Here is a 20,413-nt window from a genome sequence, read left to right on the forward strand (position 1 = left end):
CTAGCCTTAGAGGAATAGAGGCACTGGTTTGAGTGAGCCGAACAGCCTTTTGTGGTCTGGACTGACCACAAGAATCTCTCCTACCTGCAGAAGACTTAACAATTGAACTTGAGATAGGCTAGATGGTCCTTGTTTTTTGGTTGCTTCAACTTCATTTCACTTCTCACAATATAAAATCACATACTTTGTCTTGGAAGTTCACTACAGAATCTAACTCAACGTCTCCAGAAACCATGTGGTCTCCCTCCTGTGTGGTAGCAAGAATCTTTTGGGAAATATCCTGGTAAAACAAGATCAGTCCACAGGACCTAAATCCCATCCGTGTAACAAGGTTAATTCTGAATCTGCCTCTGGCCTATTGCAACCTCTGCCAGTTCCCAGTAGACCATGGCCGCACGTTGCCCTAGACTTTGTCACTGGGCTACTACCATCTGAGGGGAATACAGTTATTCTCACAATAGTTGACAAATTTTCCAAATCTACCCATTTTATTGCCCTACCAAAATTCCCACCGTTTCTGAGACAGCACACCATTTAGTTACACCGGTTTTCTGCTGTTATGGCATCCCTTAGGTATAGAGGATTTCAGATAGAGACCGCAATTCATTTCAGAAATCTGGAGAGCTTTTTGTAACACCTTTGGAGCCTGGTCAATCTGAAAGGCTAAATCAAGAGTTTGAGGCTGCTTTATGCAGTGGTGCTTCCACTACCCCCGCCACCTGAAGCATTCATCTACCATGGATAAAGTATGCACATAACACCCACACTTTAACTGCAACTAACCTCTCTCACTTTGAATCATTATTAGGATACCAGCCTCCTCTGTTTCCATCTCAAGAGAGTGAGATAGCAGTTCCCCCTGTTCAGCAGCACCTCCGCCGTTGCCAGAGGACTTGGAGACAAACTAAGGAGGTCTTGTTGAGAACAGCTGAACAGAACCACCAAATTGTCAACTGATGGAGAACCTCAGCCCTGCAGTACTCACTCGGTCAAAAGGTTTGGCAATCCTCTCGAGACATCTAATTGAAATGTGTGATTACAAAACTGGCAATTAGGTATGTTGAACCTTTTGAAAGAGACAAAATCATCAACCCATCTGCTGCTTGTTTGAAATTGCCTGCAACTATGAAAATCCACCCCACATTTCATGTCTCTCAGATCAAAACTGTAGTCTCCAGTACTCTGTGTCCTCCAGCAGATTCTCCTCATCGTCCCCAGGTGGTGCATGTCAAGACTGTGTATGTGGTCTACAAGATTTTGGATGTCTGAAGGCAAGATCAGTGTCTCTAGTACTTAGAGGACTGGTAGGGGTATGGACCAGAAGAGAGATCCTGGATCTCATGGTCATTTATTCTTGACCATTCTTTAACTAATGACTTTCATAGGGAGCATCCTGACAAGCTGGGTAGGCCACCTGGAGGTGACCACTGGGGGGACTTGACTTGGGTTCTTTTTCTTTTTCTCTTCTTTTTTTTCCTCTCTCCCATCCATCTCCTTATAATCACTCTCGGGTCAAGTTGTTCGGCTAGCTCAGCATTCCTGATCCACCCAGAGGCAGAGTCATCCTGGCTGTGATGTCCTTCCCACACCTGTTTCACATGAAGCAATCAAGTGTCAAGTATATCAGGACTGAGTGGTGCCACAGTTCTTTGCCAAATCTCTCAACCTGCGTGGCTGGTCTTCACCCACTCCACCTCAGATTTCCACCCGCTGGCCAAGTAACCCTCCAAAGCTCTCGCTCACCCGCTAGGGATGCGCCGATCCGATATTCAATATCGGTATCGGTCCGATCCTGGCCTAAATTACTGGATCGGATCTCTGAAAGAAATAAAAAATGCAGTCCGATCCGACCCACATTAGATGCATCTTCTTCTTCTTGTGGGTTTGCGGTTGACCAAACCAGCTTAGAGCTGCATTACCACCACCTACCGGAATGGAGTGGGGATCGGGAAATAACCCCCTCAGTTCTCCGTCGCTGCGACGGATTCCTTTTGACACTGAGTGGATGATTGCTGGCATGTTTTTTCCACGCCTCCACCGCTCCACCGTTTGTGTGTTGTGCTCACTGTGCTGAGAATTTCAGCTGTTATTTTTTCTCTACTTCAGCTCCCGGACATGCTGCAAGCGAGCGCCACTTCCGGTACCGGAAAGACCCCTTCCCCGTCAAAATATTTTTTATGCTTTAATCCCTGATTAGTGACTAAATATAGACCTGCAGTAGAAACGTATTTAGGAGAATGCTTGTGAACATAAAGCATTACAAGATTACACTCACACAGCCCCCAGTTTTTCAACATAAACACTGATGACACAACAGTTGCAGTCAGCTGATTTACCTGCAGTCAGTCTGTACAAGCGCAAAGAGGTGGAGCCGGTGAGCTCAGATGGAGCGGGAGAAAGCTTTTCTCCCTGTAAGCACCATTAAACCTTTACATCTGGAGTTCCTTCATCAACCACCTGATCAGTAAGTGAAGAAAAGAGAACTTTGTAGCTGCTCCATCCACCCTGTTTGTTTCACACAGAGAAAAACTTCAGTATGGAAGTTAAAATATGCAGATGAACTGTTAATGTGAAAAAAGTATTTCTTATCCAGTTACTCATGTAATTGATAGAATACTCGATTACTAAATTAAGCAATAGTTGCAGCCCTTCTGAAATTTGCAACATACCATAAGCCAATGCATCACTTTCTCACATAGAAGCAGCAGGATTGAGGTGATAGAGCCATTGTTGTAAGTAAAGTTTATTTATTTATATAGCGCTTTTCACAGACAAAAAGTCACAAAGCGCTGTACAATAATTAAAACACAATATAAAAAAACCCCAGATAAAACATCATGTTAAAAACATATTAACATTACCATATTAAAAGAAAAAAAAGAAAAATAAGGTCACCAGAAAGCCTGGTTAAACAGAAAAGTTTTCAACTGTTTTTTTAAGACGCCACAGAGTAAGCTAAATGGAGCTGGAGTGAAAGAAAGAGCTTTGTCACCACCTCCTGAAAAGCACTGCCTCTCCCTGGTTCTTAGTCTTGTACGTGGGACAACTAAAAGATTTTGATTTTGTTCTGTGAGAGACTGTTGACTTATGTAAAATGTATCCAGGCATCAATTGTTTTTTTTTTTTGTTTTTAAAAAAAAAGAAAAAAAAAAAAGATTGGATTTGTATCGGTATCGGCAGATATCCAAATGTAAAATATCAGTATCGGTATCGGACCTAAAAAAGTGGTATCATGCCATCACTATCACCCTTGCAACAAGTAAGGCAAACCTAAACAGCCAAAGGACTCTTTGCAATGTTCCTCTTGCCCCATAGACAACATTAACACTCTCTCTCCTCTCTGACAGAGCTCCCCCATACTGAAGCGACTCACTCACTCCCCTCTCCAGATGCCCCACCATATACTCACATCTTTCAACAAACCTTTAAAAATTGCCAACTGACACATGAGTCTGCTCACTGACTCCAGCTCGAACCAAATTATAACAATATTTAAATTGCCACAAAGGCACCCCGTCCCTATAGGCACTTTAGTATTATGTTTTTCCTCTTTGTGTGGGTGCTTTAGAGGGCACTGTATCATGTTCAGCACTGAGCACCTTTGGCGGCCACAACAAACTTCTCCTTTGTTACCATGTCCAATGAATGCCAGAGCCACAGCAGAGAACATTTGGCTACACTGCCATTATGTCTATTTCAGACACTAGAGCATTTCTACTGAAGTCTGTTGAACCTCCCTGAGTGTTTTAGGAAAACATTTAAGGACACACTAAATGGGTACAAAATTAGTTAAAATGTAAGGCCGACCTCAGTATGTGATGAGCTGGGAGTCAGGCTGTCTTCTGTGAGAAAAGTGCACTACAACAGGAAGCACACCAAATGCAGTTGGGAAAATAAAAGCACACAGTTATTTAAAGGAGAATCCCTTGAGATCTGATTTTCAGACACTGAACCTTTTTTGGCACAATTTTTTTTTAAATAAACTTGTGGCCTACAAGTGCTGAAGACCTTCCAAAAAAAGTCTGCTTTGCAGTCCTTTCAGATTTCTATGTAAAATACACAAAATACAAAAATTTGTGTATTGTATTTTGTTTTCAAAAATGAAACACACACATACTCACTAAGCTTATGATCTTCCTGAAGGCTATGATGCACCATTAATCAAAAATGTTTCTCTTAGGTATAGAATAGATAAAATATAAATACATTTTTTAACCAGTACTAGTTGTATCTAATACTAATACTTTACTAATAATGGAAATATCAGAGGCTCGGTCAGAGAACAAAAACTGACCAATAACTATGTGTGGATTTTCTAATAGCTTGTGGGGGAAAATGTTTTCTGAATTACTTACAAGCAGCAATTGTTATCCTGCTGGTTTTTTGTTTTGTTTTTTAATTAGTCAAAATCTGTTCTTTTACTCTTTTTTTCTGTGTTTTGATAACACAGCTGTTGCACAGAATGTAACGCAAATATAAAATAAATTCTTAAAAAAGAAGGGTGCCAGATGGGTACCCTTTAACTTCACGGAGGCAACTCCACCAGTCTGCACAGGCGCTGCTCAGAGTTTGCATACGCCCCTGCAGAGCAGAGCCGTCAGAGCCCCCGTCTCCTCCAGCGGCACTGTGCTGTAAATGGCCTACTGCAGCCACAGATACAAGTCGCGGACGCAAGAATGATACCGGCGCTCCCCTACATCAAGACAACTTGAGCGTAAGGACGGATTTGTTTCATTAATTTCTTTAAAAGCAAAACAAAAACAAAATGATGGCGCTTATCACTGCGTCTTTACGGACACGGTTAGTCGTGGGTGTTTTTTCGTTCATTGCAATGTGGGGATTTGCGCTCTCCATCACTCGGTACTCTATTCCGGAGGAAATGGAAGAGGGTTCCTTTGTTGCTAATCTGGCCACAGATCTGGGTCTGGATGTTCGTAGTTTGGAGGAGCGCAAAGCAAAACTCGATGTCATTCACAGTAAAAATTATCTTGACATCAACAAAGACACGGGGGAGCTGGTAATCCGCGAAAAGATAGACCGGGAAAGCATATGCATGACTAAAACAACCTCGTGCTTTCTGAAAATGGATGTCATACTTGCAAATCCAGTTCGCATTTTTAACATCGAGCTGGAGATTATGGACATTAATGACAACGCGCCGGTGTTTCGCAGGAAGACAATGCACTTAGACATTTCCGAGGCAACCCCTCCCGGTGAGAGATTCTCATTGACAAACGCCGTGGATGCGGATGTGGGGGCGAATTCAATCAAGACCTACTATCTCAGTGAAAGCAAATACTTCAACATCGACATCCAGACCGGCAGCGATGGCTCCAAATATGTCGATTTAGTGCTCAGTGGTAATTTGGACAGAGAGGAGCATGCAGTTCATGATTTAATTTTAACCGCTGTGGATGGAGGTGTGCCTCCGCGCTCCGGCACAGCCAGCATCATTATTAACGTCCTGGATATCAACGACAACGCCCCCCTGTTCAGTCTGCCGGTATATGCAGTCAACGTTTCAGAGAACTCGGCAGCAGGAACAGTAGTCATGACCTTAAACGCAACAGACTTGGACGAAGGCACAAACGCTCAGTTGATATATTCATATACACTGTACACATCCGAGAAGACACAGGAGGTATTCTCACTTGATCCGAATTCAGGTGAGATCAAGGTGAAGGGGGTGATCGATTACGAAGAGAGCCAGAGTTTTGAGATGCACATACAGGCTCAGGACAGAGGGACAAATCCTCTGTCTGGACACTGTAAAGTCACAGTGTTTGTGACAGATCTGAATGATAACTACCCTGAAGTGACCATCAAGTCTCTGAAAAGTGCGCTGACCGAGGATGTCTCTGTAGGGACGCTGATTGCAGTGGTCAGTGTCAGTGACAGGGACTCTGGAGCCAACGGGGAAGTGGAGCTCACTTTGAATAGGCAAGAAACGTTACCGTTCGTCTTAAGCAAATCCTCAGAGGGTTACTTTGAAATGCTGGTGTCAAAACCACTGGACAGGGAGGTAATAAGCAAATATGACATCATACTGAGAGTGACAGATAAAGGTGTGCCACCCTTATCTGAAAATGAAACAATCACTTTAGATATTCTGGATGTCAATGACAATGCACCCACATTCTCCCAGTCCTTCTACACAATCCATGTTACGGAGAATAATCCACCAGGGGCATTATTGACATCTCTAAGTGCATTTGACCCAGATCTGAATGAGAACCAGTACTTGGTTTATTTCATAATGGAGAAAGAAATTGTTAACATGTCCATGTCAATGTTGTTTTCTATCAATCCTGAGAACGGTGATCTTTATGCCCTGAAGACCTTTGATTATGAGAGAGAAAGAGACTTCCTTTTCCACATTGAGACAAGAGACTCTGGTGTTCCCCCGCTGAGCAGCAATTGTACCGTGCATATCATTATTATGGACCAAAATGACAACACCCCTCTCATAGTGTCACCTTGGCGCGCACAGGGCTCTGTTGTAGAGGAGGTGATACCAAGGTCAACTGATAAGGGACACTTGGTGGCCAAAGTGATTGCCATCGATGCAGACTCGGAGCAGAACTCCAGGGTCACGTATCAGCTGCTTCAGATCAGTGACTCAACCCTCTTCAGCCTGGATCAGTACAACGGTGAGATCCGGACAACAAGGATGTTCAGTTACAGAGACCCAAGACAACAGAGGCTGGTAATTGTTGCCAAAGACAATGGTCAACCTGCTCTTTCGGCTACGGTCACCATCAAGATATCAACAGTGGAACACGCCATGTCCTTTTCAGAGACTACAGAGCTACCACTAGACTATGACGTCTTCACAGACCTAAACCTTTACTTAGTGATAGGTTTAGGAGCGGTGTCCTTTCTGCTACTGATAACCATCTTGGTCATTATTGTGCTGAAGTGTCAGAAACCAAAGCCAAAAGCCATCAAGATCCCTCCAGCCAATAGAAATAGTGTGATCAGCAGGAACAGTGTGATCAGCCAGAGAAGCTCCACTATTGCAGATTCCACTCTGATCTCCAGCGATGCCTACTGGTACAGCTTGTTCCTCGCAGAGACCAGGAAGGGCAAAGTGGTCGTGAGACAGCCCATAATTCCCAAAGGAGCTGGGTATTTTGTTTCCAGTATACCCAGGAGCATAGGGCCAAGTGAGACCACAGATTCCAGAGCATCAACACTGGAGGTATGTTGAAATGGTGAATCTGTTTGGTAAACAGGGGCAGGATTATTTTGAAATGCAGTTTCTGATGGGGCTAACTTCCTCTAGCATAAAAAGATCCCGCATGAAGAGCATGAAGAGCACAGGAATATTTTCTTTGTAATACTCTAACATTTGCAGGTACAAATACAAGCTTGTGTGGGCAGTACTACACTAACAATTTTCTCAGTATCAGCATTTCATATTTCTGGTGAATAATTTATTAAAAATGTTTAACATGTCCAAGTTTTGGGTGAACTGGTAACAAGTTTTTCTTTAACCTAATGTTTTATCTCCCCAGTGGCAGAAGATGATTTAAGTCCTGCATTTAAGTATAAATCAGAAATACTATACAGTACATAAATGCTTTCATACTTTGTACTTACGCTCTACTACATTTCAGAAGGAAATATTGTAGGTTTTGCTCCACTAAAATAGTCTGACAGCTCTACAGCTTTAGCTATTAGCTATTCCTGGGGTGAAGATTTTAGCCAGTCTTGGGATCCCTGAAGGAAACCGACCCCTAGGTTAGCTTAAACGACTGAACTGTATAGAAATCTCCTAATATGACATGCAATGCATAATGCAACATAGTTTCCTCTGGTTCCGCTTCAACAAAGAAACCCAACACTGGGCAGTATTAAGGATGTAATAATGTGGTATTCAAAATGTCATTTTTTTTTTTTTCACTTTTGATACTTTAAGTATGGTTAGTAATATTTAAGGAAGATTTTGAATATTGCATTTTAATTTGGCATATTTAAAAGTTTAAGATTGGTACTTTGACTTGGTTAGAGGAACTTAGTACTTCTTCCACCACTGTGACTCTCGCTTGTGCTTTGAAATGCATTTAGGGTGACACTCCTGACTGAAAAATCAAAGGTCTTTCTATTATTTAGCTTGAGTCTGTGTTATGAGTCCGATGGGCTCGTTTTCTCTGCAGTCTGAAAAGTCTGATACAGATCGAAAAACAAGAGTGGGGCTGACGTTTTATTGAGAGGTAATTCATTTGATAATCACTGTGAGTTATCTCATTGGCATTAATTGAGTGAGATGTATAATGGACAATAATGCACCCATTTTCAAAATGATCAGAGATACGTTACAGCTAAGAGGGCAGCTGTGCTGTTTTTTTCATCATGTGTGTATTTCTAGAGCAAACTATCAGTGCTGCTATTGCATAATTAGGCCAAACAAGGCCACCCCATCAGAAATTGCCACTTTTTGATGTCTTACGTAGTATGTAGGTCATGTACTGCAGATACATAACACAGAATCATAGCATAACCAGTAGGTGTAAGAGGGGGAGTTTGATAAAGAATATCAGATATGGGAGGGTTCTCTTCAAGGACAAGGGAGATTCCTTATGAATCTCAGTGCATGGATGCTAAAAATGATCCAGATGTTGTTTATGTTTATACAGATGGACCTGCAGAGTAAACCGAATCAAGCGATGCACTGAATGATTAGACAACATGAATATGTATGTTGCATGGGTACATGTGGAGGGAAAGAGACAAACACCCATGTATGATGTGGATGTATTGTGAGTGTGAGTTTGAGTGTCTGCATTATCACTGAATTTGTCTCTTTTTTTCTATTCTTAAGTACTCAAAATGAAAGGAAGTTCTTTCTACAACTGGAGGTATGCTGGTTGCTAACTACATCTGTAGAGCCACTATAATTGTGTAGACATTTTCTATCCCTTTCTATTTGGTATTCATGTTTTGTTTGGCTAAAAAATTTGGATTTTTTTTTTTTTTTTTTACAATCTCACATTTTCTGATGCAGTTTTTTGTTTTTTGCTATAATCCTTTGTCCAAGATATTTTCCTGATTAAATAGAGGTGGATCAAATATTTCCATTTATCCCGGGTTACGCTATCCCACAAAATACAACACTCCGCTCTAATTCACTGATTCTGTGAGCTCTAAAATCTAAATTGGCTGGTCTCTGAAGTGGGAAAACCTTATATCAGCTTATACTGAGAGCCCAGATTAGAATAAAATTGGCTGCTTGTCAGATTTCTGTTGTGCACATCTGGCTAGCTTTGTAGAGATTCAGGGCAAAAATGATGGCGCAGACAGGAAAAAGGATTAAGGAATGAATTGCCCTGAATGGCTTCTCAGCATACCTGAGAGCGGAGACTGTACAAACTCAGATCTCTGCACACAAACTCTATTAGACAATGTTTTAAGTGTGGGGAATGTATTATAGTCTGTTCTTTGTTTCCCCTCTGTTGAAAATAGACCTTATACAGTACAGTTGTAACACTGGTGCACCAAAATACCAAATAGCATATTGTGATGCTTGCTTGCGCATGCTTTAGTCACACCTTCAGCTTCCCTTATTTTAGTGAATGACTTTGTCATATTTTTTTTTAGTCAAGTGTGTTAGTCAAACTAATTTTGAAATTTGTGGATACTGATTTAAAAATTAAAACTAGACCTAATTATGAGCGTGTTAGGGATTTTATCCTTGAATTTAATTGCCCCTAATGTCTATTGACATATCAATGATGGTGGCAGTAACCAGTCACGATCCACTGTTGCATGAGTGAGGACTTTCTGTAAGTTTGTATTAAGGCTTAGTTCCTGTGTTGGCTAATTCTATGTTCTTTCTCTCAGCAGGGGCCCAGAAGAGAACTGCCATGATATAATCATCTCTTCATGGGAGTCTCTGGCTGAAAATCTTCCCTGTGACTCACAAAGATGTTTAAAAAAAACCCTCCCCTAGTCCCGCTGCTCCAGCTGTTCTTTCTCTCTAGTTCCTCCATCGACCACTAACCACCTCAGCCTTCTACCTTCGTTAATCTTTTAAGCATGAACCTGCATGATTCTCCAAATAAGTATTCGGACAGCAATTTGAAATAATTTCTGGCAGGATATGTGGACGTTACTGAAGGGACATCATGTCATAAACCATTCTCTCTGTAGTGCTCTGAAACTTTTAAATGGACAATATTGCCTTTTCTCCGGGGTTCAGGCTGAGTATTGTAATTGTAGAAACCTTCATCATTTTACAATATTCTTAAGTCAAAGTCATACAGCATTTTATTTAAGCAAGAGTTCAAAGTTTGCCTAATCCTAAATATACACGTGAATCAGGGTGAATATGCTTCTTCCATAAATCTGATAAAACATAACTGTAACTGGTTATGTCACCGATTCAGGCTTTGCACTTGGTTTTTGTCTTCTTTGTCGGTTTTTAATGAAACGTTTCTACTGTATTGTGGGTCTTCAGCTGTTTTCACACATGTACTCCAGAAAATGTTGGACGAACTAAGTAAGGACATTGTCTCCAATTGCCCTTTCCACATGTAGCACACAAAAGTGAATAGTTGCTGTGAGATGCGTGCTCTCTATTGGAAACACTCTGTGTGGTTTTGGCGAGGGTGCTGCCTTGGTAGACTGTGCAGAAAGCACACTTGCTGTGAATTCACTGGGCCTGCTCTATTCTCAAATGGGTGCAATCAGATATTACATGGTCTTTTTTTTTTTTACTAGAGAGCTGGCAGGTTAAAGACATTTGCTTTCTCACATAGAGCTCTGCTGGATATCGTTGAGAAAAGCTCAGGGCTGTGGTGCAAGTGTGAAAACAGCTATAGTAACTTTCTAAGAAAAAGAGCAAAAAAGAAAAAAAGTCAGTTATTCAATTTTAGATTTTTCTAACCAACATTCTTTGTGCTCAAGAAGTTCTGAATGTGTCAAAGTGGCAAAAAAGAATGAAAGACAAGAAAACATCAGAAAAAATAACATATTCTAGGTGATGCATTGTTTTTCTTTTTTTATTTGATTGTAGATACAGTAGTTCTGTAGGAACAATAATGAGATCATAAGAGTTAATTAACACAGATCTACATTTTATACCTGACCGGTCTGGGAGATATGAATTACACTGAAATATTGAACTTCCTCAACCAAAGGGGGCAATCACAATCAGGAGCATTTAAAACGCTCAGACACAATAAATCGTATTTAAAAAAAAACAATCAAATTTCAAGTTACCTGTGAGAAGGTTTGCTTATCACAAGCTGTACTCTCCCCAGTGTCATTCCCCTGAAAGCTGACAATGCAGATATTAACTGTGTTCACTCATTGCACAAAGTGCAAATGGATTAATTGAAAAAAAAATGCATTTAAAGTAAAAATAGGAAAAAAAAAAAGGAGTAATATAGAGCAAGTATATCCAAATGTATTTATCATTGCCAGGGTACAAAGGGATATCAGGTACAGGCAAGGACTTTATGAATATTACTGTTTTTATATATTTTTTGGTAGTTACTTTAAATGCTGCTTTTGTGAGCTTCTTTAAGGGCATTTTTTGTTGCATATTTGTAGTTTAGTGTGTACGATATTGTTTTGATAGTGTACATATTAATATATAAATAATAAAACTAGAATACTTCTCTTGACCTCGAAAGTAGCGCTGTTGCACTACTAATAAGCCCAGGACTTTCATTACTCAGAAACAAGGAGCTTATTAACGCCACTTATTAGGGTGCTAATTGATCAGATGTAACTGCACTGGATTACGAGACGAAGAGCGTAGTGTTAATTATAGTTATAATGGTAAAGTGCATACTCTGCAAGTCCAAAAATCTGCTGAGCCCGTACACGGTGCATGAAAAGCATTAAGCAGATGACAGCACTTTGAATCTGACTCTAAATGTGATCCCTCGGTAATGCAGTGAAGGTAGAAGATTTCAGGAAGTATCAGTCTTCATATTTAGAGTCGGTGAAATTGAACCTCTCTTCCTCTCTCCTACTGTTGCACCAGGCTGCCCAGACATAAACACATCTGTCTGGCTGTCTGTCAGGCTGAAGATGTCACTTAAGGAGGGATCTCTCGCTGTGAAGAACATTTTATATGTTTGATTCATGTCTGAACCAATTCGAACAGTGTTTAAAAAAATTTTTTTTTTTTTTTTAAAGAAATTGCACATATGATGAGCTCTTTGTGTGCCTTCTGCATTGTAAAAGATAAACGTGACTGTTGATGAATGAAATAACGGCATTCCACTAGTATTACAAATTACAGTGACTCCCATGACACAGTACCTTAATTTCTTGTTGGATGGGGCGCAGCCTTTTTGGTTTCAGAGCAGGTTTTCAGTTAAAAACCAACAGAAAAAAACAATCAACAACATGCATTTACTGTAAAATGAAATGCTTTATACTTTGTGTTTTTTCTACAGTAGACCTTTTTGATATTTTCTGTATTCACTGTGACTGAATGGTGCAGGAGGTGCTTGTGCTCTGTATTGTAAAAGTGAGTAATTCTCATGTGTACACAGCTCAGTTTGACTTTTTTTTCTCGCTGATTTGCCAGTCAGATTGTACAGTATGCTTCGAGAGTTGCATCAAACGTTATCCAGTTCCATTCCACTTAGTGGATCAAAGACAGTATGGGTGAGAATGGTCTTGCTTTGTTTTCAAGTCTAGTCAATTGTCAGATTTTGATGTTGCTTATTTGGCTTAAATGTTCTGCCTGATCATGCTAGTTTGAATAAAGCTTTTTAATCTGTCTCTCTGCTGTGTCTCTAATGAAGAATGAAGCTGAAATGATCAGAAGTGACTTCTTCTGAATGTGATGTTCTCTCTTCCCCCTCTTCCTTGCGCTCTCAAATTCCCTCACATACACACATTTTGACCCAGTTTCTCTTTATAACGCTCTGTACTAATTCTTGGAAATTGAAAACTAAATAAAGGAGATGCGCCTGCAGTTCAAATCACAGAAGCAGACAAATAATAGCTTTGTCAGGATTAGTAAAAGCCATGAGCCAAATTGCAGTACTCTGCTCTGCGCTGTGACCACACAGGGCTTTCAGTCTGTAGTCCTACGGCAGACTCGTGCATGAGAGCCCTGTGAGTCTGTGTGATGAGTTATTGCCACTATCATCAACAGCAGCAACTCTGCCTATGTTAATGTCCATCTCTGGATTGATACACCATGCTTTCACAGTGTCTTACAGCATAATAATCAGTCTTTTCAAATGAAAATAATATCCCAGTATAATAATAGTATTAAGTGCAAAGCTGAAATCTAATATCATCTAAATTTGGATTATAAAATTCAAAGCAGTTCGTCCCACTCATCTGGGTGGTAAACCAGTCACTTCAGAAACACAGCACCTTCTAAAACTGGCAATGCTGTATAGAAGTCCCCACAGTTCTTAAGTAACTTGTGCTTTAAAAGAAACTGAAGTAGGTCAGTGGAAATGAGCAGTGCACCTGTGGCTACATCCCGTGTGCTGAGTGCCGCTGCCACCAGTTCTTCCCCCAGGAGAGCTACACTTTCAGAACCACCAGTGTGCGCAACGTTACTGAAATTGTTGCGCAACCCACCTGTGATAAACCAGAACAAGGTACAACTAAGGTACAAAAGTGTACAATCTAATCACACTGGTTCCTAGAATGTAGAATTGTGTTGCAGTATATTAAATAAGTAATGTACTGCACAGGGTTATTATAATGTGATTAAAAAGTAATCCAAAACCTAAAATATGAAATAAAAACAACACTAAATGGAGATATAAAAAAGTAGGAAAGAAAAATTAAATTATTTTGTGTACTTACAAAAGTAAATATAATTTAAAAAATACAAATATATGAAGAAAAATGATTTTTAATCTTTGCTATTAGTTCAAACATCTTAATGCAGCGGGCATTTATTTTTCACTGGGTGTCTACATGACTGCGGGCTAACTGCCTCTTGTGTATTTTAACATATATTCTCAACTTGCCTCTGACAAACCTCCATAACACACCAACCCCACCCTCAACTTATGACGGTTCAAAAGCAAAGTACAGAAATAGCTCAAAAAGACTAAACTGAAACAAGTTTCATCAATAAAAAAAACAAACCGTCATCTGCAAATCATTCTGGAAGCCAAAACCTATAATATCTGTCCTGCAGTATTTAGGGCAGCACAGTCTAGCCACCGAGCGCTGATCGGTTTAGGGATCCACGCAGTATCAATGCAGTAAACTGGTGACCTGCCCAGGGTGCTTTGTTCAGTGTGCAAGGATTGATTCTTGTCCCAACATGACCCTGAAGAGAACAGGAAAATATGGAAAATCAAAGAGATGTTAATACTGTGTATGGATGTACTACAGTGGGGGGATAGGGTGATAGATCAGGGACCACTGACTGACTGATTTTGGTCAGGTGCTACAAGAAGTGTTTCCAGAGCGCACTTACAGAATATACTGCATAGCCATCAGAGAAAAGTAGCAGCACCGAAAAAACACGCTCCTCTCCACTGTAATGCAGTACAAGTTTATTTTCAGATGACTATTTGTGGTCTGAAAGAGGTTTGCAATTAAGCATCCCATTATACATCCTCATGACTTTGTTTTGCAATGCTGCAGTGCTTTCATATCTAATGTGTGGGCTTCATTATAAATCATTTTAAAATCAGAGTCGGAAAAAAAATGCTTTTGTTTGCAGCTAGAGCAGCAGAAAGCAATTTATTGATCCATTAAGTGTGTTTCGTTCCTGAATTCATTGTGTCAGTGTGGAAAGCTGCTTAAACATACAGACATGGAAAGTAAATTGTTGGGGCAGTTCTGTTAAAGAAAGAAAAACCCACAGTGGTCACTGAAATAACCTGAAACTGATAAAAAATAATAATAAATAAAAATGTACTGAAAATTAACTCGTGAAAACTGCTTTTGAATTGTGGTTCAACAGAATTCTTTTAAAACGCAAACTAATGAAAGTGGCCTGGACAAAAATGAGGGTACTCCTAGAAAAGACTAAGCTGTGACCTGTAATTAGGATCACGGGTGTCTTATAACTTGTAATCAGTAAGTCTGCCAATTTAAAGCATAAAACGGAGTTACTGTGCTGTTTAGGATCATGGTGTGTACCACACTGAACATGGACTACAGAAAGCTAAGGAGATGAGTGAGACAATGAGCATGTTCAAGGAAAAGGCTACAAGACCATCTCCAAGCAGCCTGATGTTCCTGTGACTGCAGCTGCACATATTATTTAGAAGTTTAAGGTCCACAAGATTGTAGCCAACCTCCCTGGATGTGTCCGCAAGAAGAAAATTGATGACAAATTGAAGATAATATGAATGGCAGCCACAGAGCCCAGAACAACTTTCAGAAAGATTATAGGTGAGCTCCAAGGTCAAAGTACATCAGTGTCAGATCACACCATCCGACGCTGTTGACCGAGGAGGACACCACTGTTGAAAACAAACTGTAAAAAAATGACGCTGGAGAATGACCTTTGGACAGATGAGACGAAGCTGGAGCTTTTGGGTAAGTCACATCAGCTCTATGTTCACAGATGAATAAATGAAGAATACGAAGAAAAGGACACTGTTTCTAAAGTGAAACATGAAGGAGGCTCGGTTATGTTCTGGGGCTGCTTCGCTGCAGCTGGCACAGGGGGTCTTGAATCTGCAGGGTGCAATGAAATCTCATAACTATCAAGGCATTCTGGAGTGAAATGCTGCCCAGTATCAGAAAAGGCACAGGTCACGGGTCCTCCAACAGGATAATGACCCAAACACACAGCTAAAAACGCAGGACTAAGAACAAAACTGTGGACTATTCTGGAGTGGCCTCCATGAGCCCGGATCTAAATCCTATTGAACAAGAGGAGTGGACCAAAACACCTGTCGACAGGTGCAGGAGTCTCACTGAGAGTTACAGAAATCACTTGATTACAGTGATTGCCTCAAAAGGTTGTGCAAAAAAATATTAATTTAAGGGTACCATCATTTTTGTCCAGGCCACTTTCATTAGTTTGTTTGTTGTTTTAAAAACAATTCTGTTGAACTGCAATTCAAAAATGATGTCTGAGTTTAATGATTTAATTTTCAGTAATTTTTTATTTATTATTACTTTTGTCAGTTTCAGGTTGTTTCTTTCTTTGTCAGAACAACACCAACAATTTTGTCCACACCTGCATTTTTTTTGCCAGATGATTTGAATTTGCTCATGTCTGGATTTTGGCTGCTGTAAAAACTCACTTTAGATCAGTTGCAGTGTATGTATTTGCATTAACAAACACTGTTCTAAACCTAAAACAATTCTCCTTTTTATGAATTAATGTAACTTTAGTCTTTGTAGTTGTCCACAACAGTTCCAGTTCCCAGCTTAAAGCTGTGGATGGCAGTAGTCACTCTGGTGTCCTCTGCATTTGCTCTTTATTTCTGTTTGTTAATGTAGCAACCTATGTCTATGGAAATACTGTGAGATTTCCATAGACATAGCCAGGACACTCAGGCAAACTTTGATAACCTGTACAGAAATATTATGCAGAAACTCTGTATCAATGTGAGCAATGGTAAAATGCATCTATTGTTAAGATCTATTGTTATTGAAATCATAAGATTATCCCTTAGCAGGGAATCTCTATTTCACCTTAGTACTTCAGTCTGTTCTAAATGAGGTTTGCCTAACTATCTGACCCATATTTCTGAGAACCGGATAATAAAGACGTCACTGAGATTTGGCAAGAAGCTACTGGGTCAGTTTGACTTCTGGGGATGAAAGAAGAGACATGCGAGATAGTCCAGTGCAAAGCAGTTATTACACTTGTCATCGGGATGTGATGTTTAGAAAAAAAAAAAAAAAGCAAAAAAGAACCAAAACATTTTAACCATTTGATTCAATCAGGTCAGATCAGAGCAGCTTTACCTGCTACACAGGCTTACCCTTCTTGTTTCGTTTAAGAACCCATGTTGCTATTAGATTGGCAACACTGCTGGTCAAAGTGTCAGACAGCCTGTGAGAACTTGACCCATTTATATGCATGAGTCAGATGAGCAGCGAAGATACCCTGGCTGGAGCCCATGCACAATGGGGTCATGAGTCTCATCACCTAGAGTTTTGGTTTGGACCACAGCTGAAAGAAAACTAAAGAGGTTTCCAGCAAGCATCCAGCGATGTGTGCCTCAAACAAGAGTCAGAGAATTAATATGTCATTTGTTTGATTTTGTAAAAACAGTTATTACATTATTGAAGAAATGGACATGAACAGGCTGTCACTCTGATTTGGGGAGATACACGGGACAAGACAGGGATACAAATCTGTTACTGCAAATGCAGAATCTAATAAGCTAGATCTCCACAGACAACATCTGCCTCATTGCTTTTATATTTCACCAGTAATTTCTGAGGTCATTTCAGCTGTATATTACAAAAAACCTGTTGTATATTTTGAATATTATAGCTGCAGAGAGAGCTATAGAGGTATATACATGAAAACCAACAGGCTTCCCACTCACAGAGAAGCTAGCGATGGAAATAGTGTATGTTGAACTGGAGGGTAATTTTATGAAATGCTATGATGGAGTAAAGTGCAGTGTGACTTAGACTCCATCTTGAGTGATGCCTGTGGCAGGTTATCTATGTGCATGGTTGCCCTTGCCATGGGGTTACTGCTGCACTCATTTGTGATGCTTCTGCTGGTTGTTTTAGCTGGATGCATGTGAGCAGGGCTCCATTAAATACTGTGCAGTTGGGGCAAAATGACTGTCTGTCTAAAAACTCACAAATAGCTTGTGTTAAATTGAATGTTCACACAAACTGACGCAGACTTTCCCCCAGCAGGCTAACTTAAGATCAATTAAACTGGATCTGTGATGAAAGGTGCACTCTCACAGTTAAGCCTGACACAGCTTCCCTAAACCTTTCATTATGTTGGAATATAAATAAGCATAGATTTGTGTGAGGACAGTACATCAAATTTAGCTCACATATTCATCAAAATGCTGTTGCTATGGCAACACAAGTCTTATGCAACTAATGCAAAATGGTTCTTATAACCAGACAGGTGAACAGTAAGGAGCATGGCTGAATGTAAAGTCTTTTTAAAAATAATCCTTGACATGTAATACCATTTTGCACATACATTGACATACATATATATGTTACACACACAAAGCAATATATATATATATATATATATATATATATAGGAAATTTAATGGCTTGTAAAAGTCCAAATTATGGAATAAAGATACTCAAATCTTTTTGGTGTGACAATTACTATTGTGCAGCGAGAGCAGGTGGAGAAACAATTTAGTGTAATCGGCATTTTTTTTAGTGCACTCTTAAATAAAAACATGTAGATGGCTGTTTTAAAGTCTGGCATTTCGTCTTTATTTTAGCTGTGATTCCTGATATTAGCATTTTCCATCGCATATGAGATTATATTTCAATAGATGTTGTGCTGCAGAAATAATGATAAAACCTTGATTATTATAGCAACACCTTCTAGTGGTCCAGCTAACTGTGCATATGCTGTGCAATATCCAAAGGAGCCATTATGGCTTTCCTCCATTGGATGCATTCATCCAGTGATCTATTCTGCTTAAGGCTGTCAGGACAGCCTTGCCAGCTGTTGTGACCGACTTTGCCTGTCTGATTTGGACCCATTTCCCAGACCTTAGCTACACCACAAAGTAATGCTTCCCTCTTATTTTGAAATTATAGTAGTCACTTTTTATTTGCAGTGGTTTACTTGCAACTGTGATGGCAATTACCGTTCCGTGTTACACATCCAAAAGCTTTGACCTTCATATATTTTAACATCGATGGCGCTTCCTTTTTATTCAGTCTGATAGGTGTTATTTTCAGGGCCTACCCCAAATTTTATGAGCCAACAATACCTCTGTTATTGTCTCATTTGCTATGATTCAGTTACTGTTTAACAGCATGTTTAGATGAGTCTTTTTAAAGGGGGGGGGGGGGGGGGGGGGGGTGTTAATGTGAGAATTATCGCCACATTTTTCTCTTTTTTTGCCCTCCTTAGCATCGTGGTTTCTATACCGGATGCCATATACAGTCTTATATCATGTCTCTCTCTTCGGCAGGAAATGAGACTTCTGCTTTATGGGGTCCTTTATGGGGCGTCTTTAATACGATTATGTGACCTGACAGTCTGAGGTCTACCACTGACAGTGATCCATGTGGAGGGGAGCTTGTGATTGTCAGTGCAATGCTTTCTTTCTGCTGTGCCTTGCCCAAGTGATCGCCATGCGGTAGGCTGCGCCGCAGAATCGCCACTGGCAAATTAACCATCCTTGCGACTTCAGAGCAGACAAAGGACGACAAACACGAGCCAGTCCACGAACATGTGTCTGTGTCTGTGACCACGTTTCCCCCCATCTGTGTCTTATGTCGTTTAGGGAGAGGCTGTTTGCGTAGATTCATTCATTAACATTGCCCCTCGCTTCGTGCGCAAAAGTGAATCCAAGAGAATCCGGTAAATAAAATGTTTTAACCAAATCTTCGGGTTATATACCTAGTAAGTCTGCGATTAATAATTTGCGCATGCTGCACAGCAAATTTTAATTATGAGATGAAAGTCTGGTGACACTGGGTACATAACCCAAATATTAATATGGTCGTTTTGTGTGGTCGCCATTCTTTTTTTTTCTTTTTTTCTGGAGGTGCTTTAATGTGTGGTTAGCTCACAGACCTTACACCGACATCGGAACTGGGGGATGAGAGAAGAGAAATGGGTGGAGGGGGAAGAGGGGAGCTGCGCCACAGCGGAGAGGAGCGCTGGAATCTGAGTGCGCGCTAGGGTGGGATAGTGTCCTTCCAAGGTCAAGTCAGTTACACTGAATTTTACAAGTTCCGGTTATCCATTCAAAATAAACCTGATAGTTTCTTTCTTTCTTTCTTTCTTTCTTTCTTTCTTTCTTTCTTTCTTTCTTTCTTTCTTTCTTTCTTTCTTAAATAAAGCACATACTGTATATGCAAGAGGATCCATGGTAATAATTAAACTAAATTAAATATGTATATATGTATACCATATTACCTTTTAAATTAATATAGTTCAGTCATCACACTTTATGTAAGTGTTTAGTCAATACTGAACGAATCTCTCAAAAACAATGATTAATAAGTGACATGTTGACACAAATATGTTGCGATTATGAACAAATTATTATTACTAATGGTCCGAAATTTTACAAAATTGTTTTGTGAGTAAGGAATTAAGGAAACCTTGACAAGCCATGACCTTCCGCCTTTCATTTCAGCACATAACACAGCCCCCTACACTAGATGGGGTATGTGAACATGTTTCTCCTCTTCTCCCCTCTTCAAGCACAGGTAAACTTAGGCGAGGTTTAGCGCGCTTGTAATCTTATTTTGAAAGGGCCAGCCTTCTTTTCCGATTTTATAAGTTCAAAATTTGCCTGTCTTCACTATCTAACAG

The 20,413-nt window shown here is 40.1% G+C and overlaps 1 protein-coding gene across 3 annotated transcripts; it reads left to right on the forward strand.

Annotated features, from left to right (window-relative positions):
* Positions 1 to 4,635: 4,635 nt before the first annotated feature.
* Positions 4,636 to 12,743, forward strand: LOC115792470 (protocadherin alpha-C2-like). Of its 3 annotated transcripts, XM_030747014.1 has the most exons (3): positions 4,636 to 7,201; positions 8,825 to 8,861; positions 9,844 to 12,743. In XM_030747014.1, exons 1-2 carry the CDS (start codon positions 4,766 to 4,768, stop codon positions 8,834 to 8,836), a joined length of 2,448 nt encoding a protein of 815 aa, XP_030602874.1. In that variant the 5' UTR covers positions 4,636 to 4,765; the 3' UTR covers positions 8,837 to 8,861; positions 9,844 to 12,743. The 3 variants fall into 3 exon arrangements, with proteins under 3 accessions (XP_030602874.1, XP_030602872.1, XP_030602873.1); XM_030747012.1 differs by lacking the exon at positions 8,825 to 8,861; XM_030747013.1 differs by lacking the exon at positions 8,825 to 8,861 and having other exon boundaries at positions 9,847 to 12,743.
* The last annotated feature ends 7,670 nt before the right edge of the window (positions 12,744 to 20,413 follow it).

The sequence above is a fragment of the Archocentrus centrarchus genome, chromosome 14 (assembly GCF_007364275.1).
Source record: "Archocentrus centrarchus isolate MPI-CPG fArcCen1 chromosome 14, fArcCen1, whole genome shotgun sequence".
NCBI classification, from domain to species: domain Eukaryota; kingdom Metazoa; phylum Chordata; class Actinopteri; order Cichliformes; family Cichlidae; genus Archocentrus; species Archocentrus centrarchus.

Bases quoted from the DNA above. Each gene is read 5' to 3' on its own strand.
- LOC115792470 (XM_030747012.1), top strand. From the start codon at position 4,766: ATGATGGCGCTTATCACTGCGTCTTTACGGACACGGTTAGTCGTGGGT. The intron at 7,202-9,843 runs GTATGTTGAAAT...TCTTTCTCTCAG, and splicing joins CCAGAGCATCAACACTGGAG to CAGGGGCCCAGAAGAGAACT.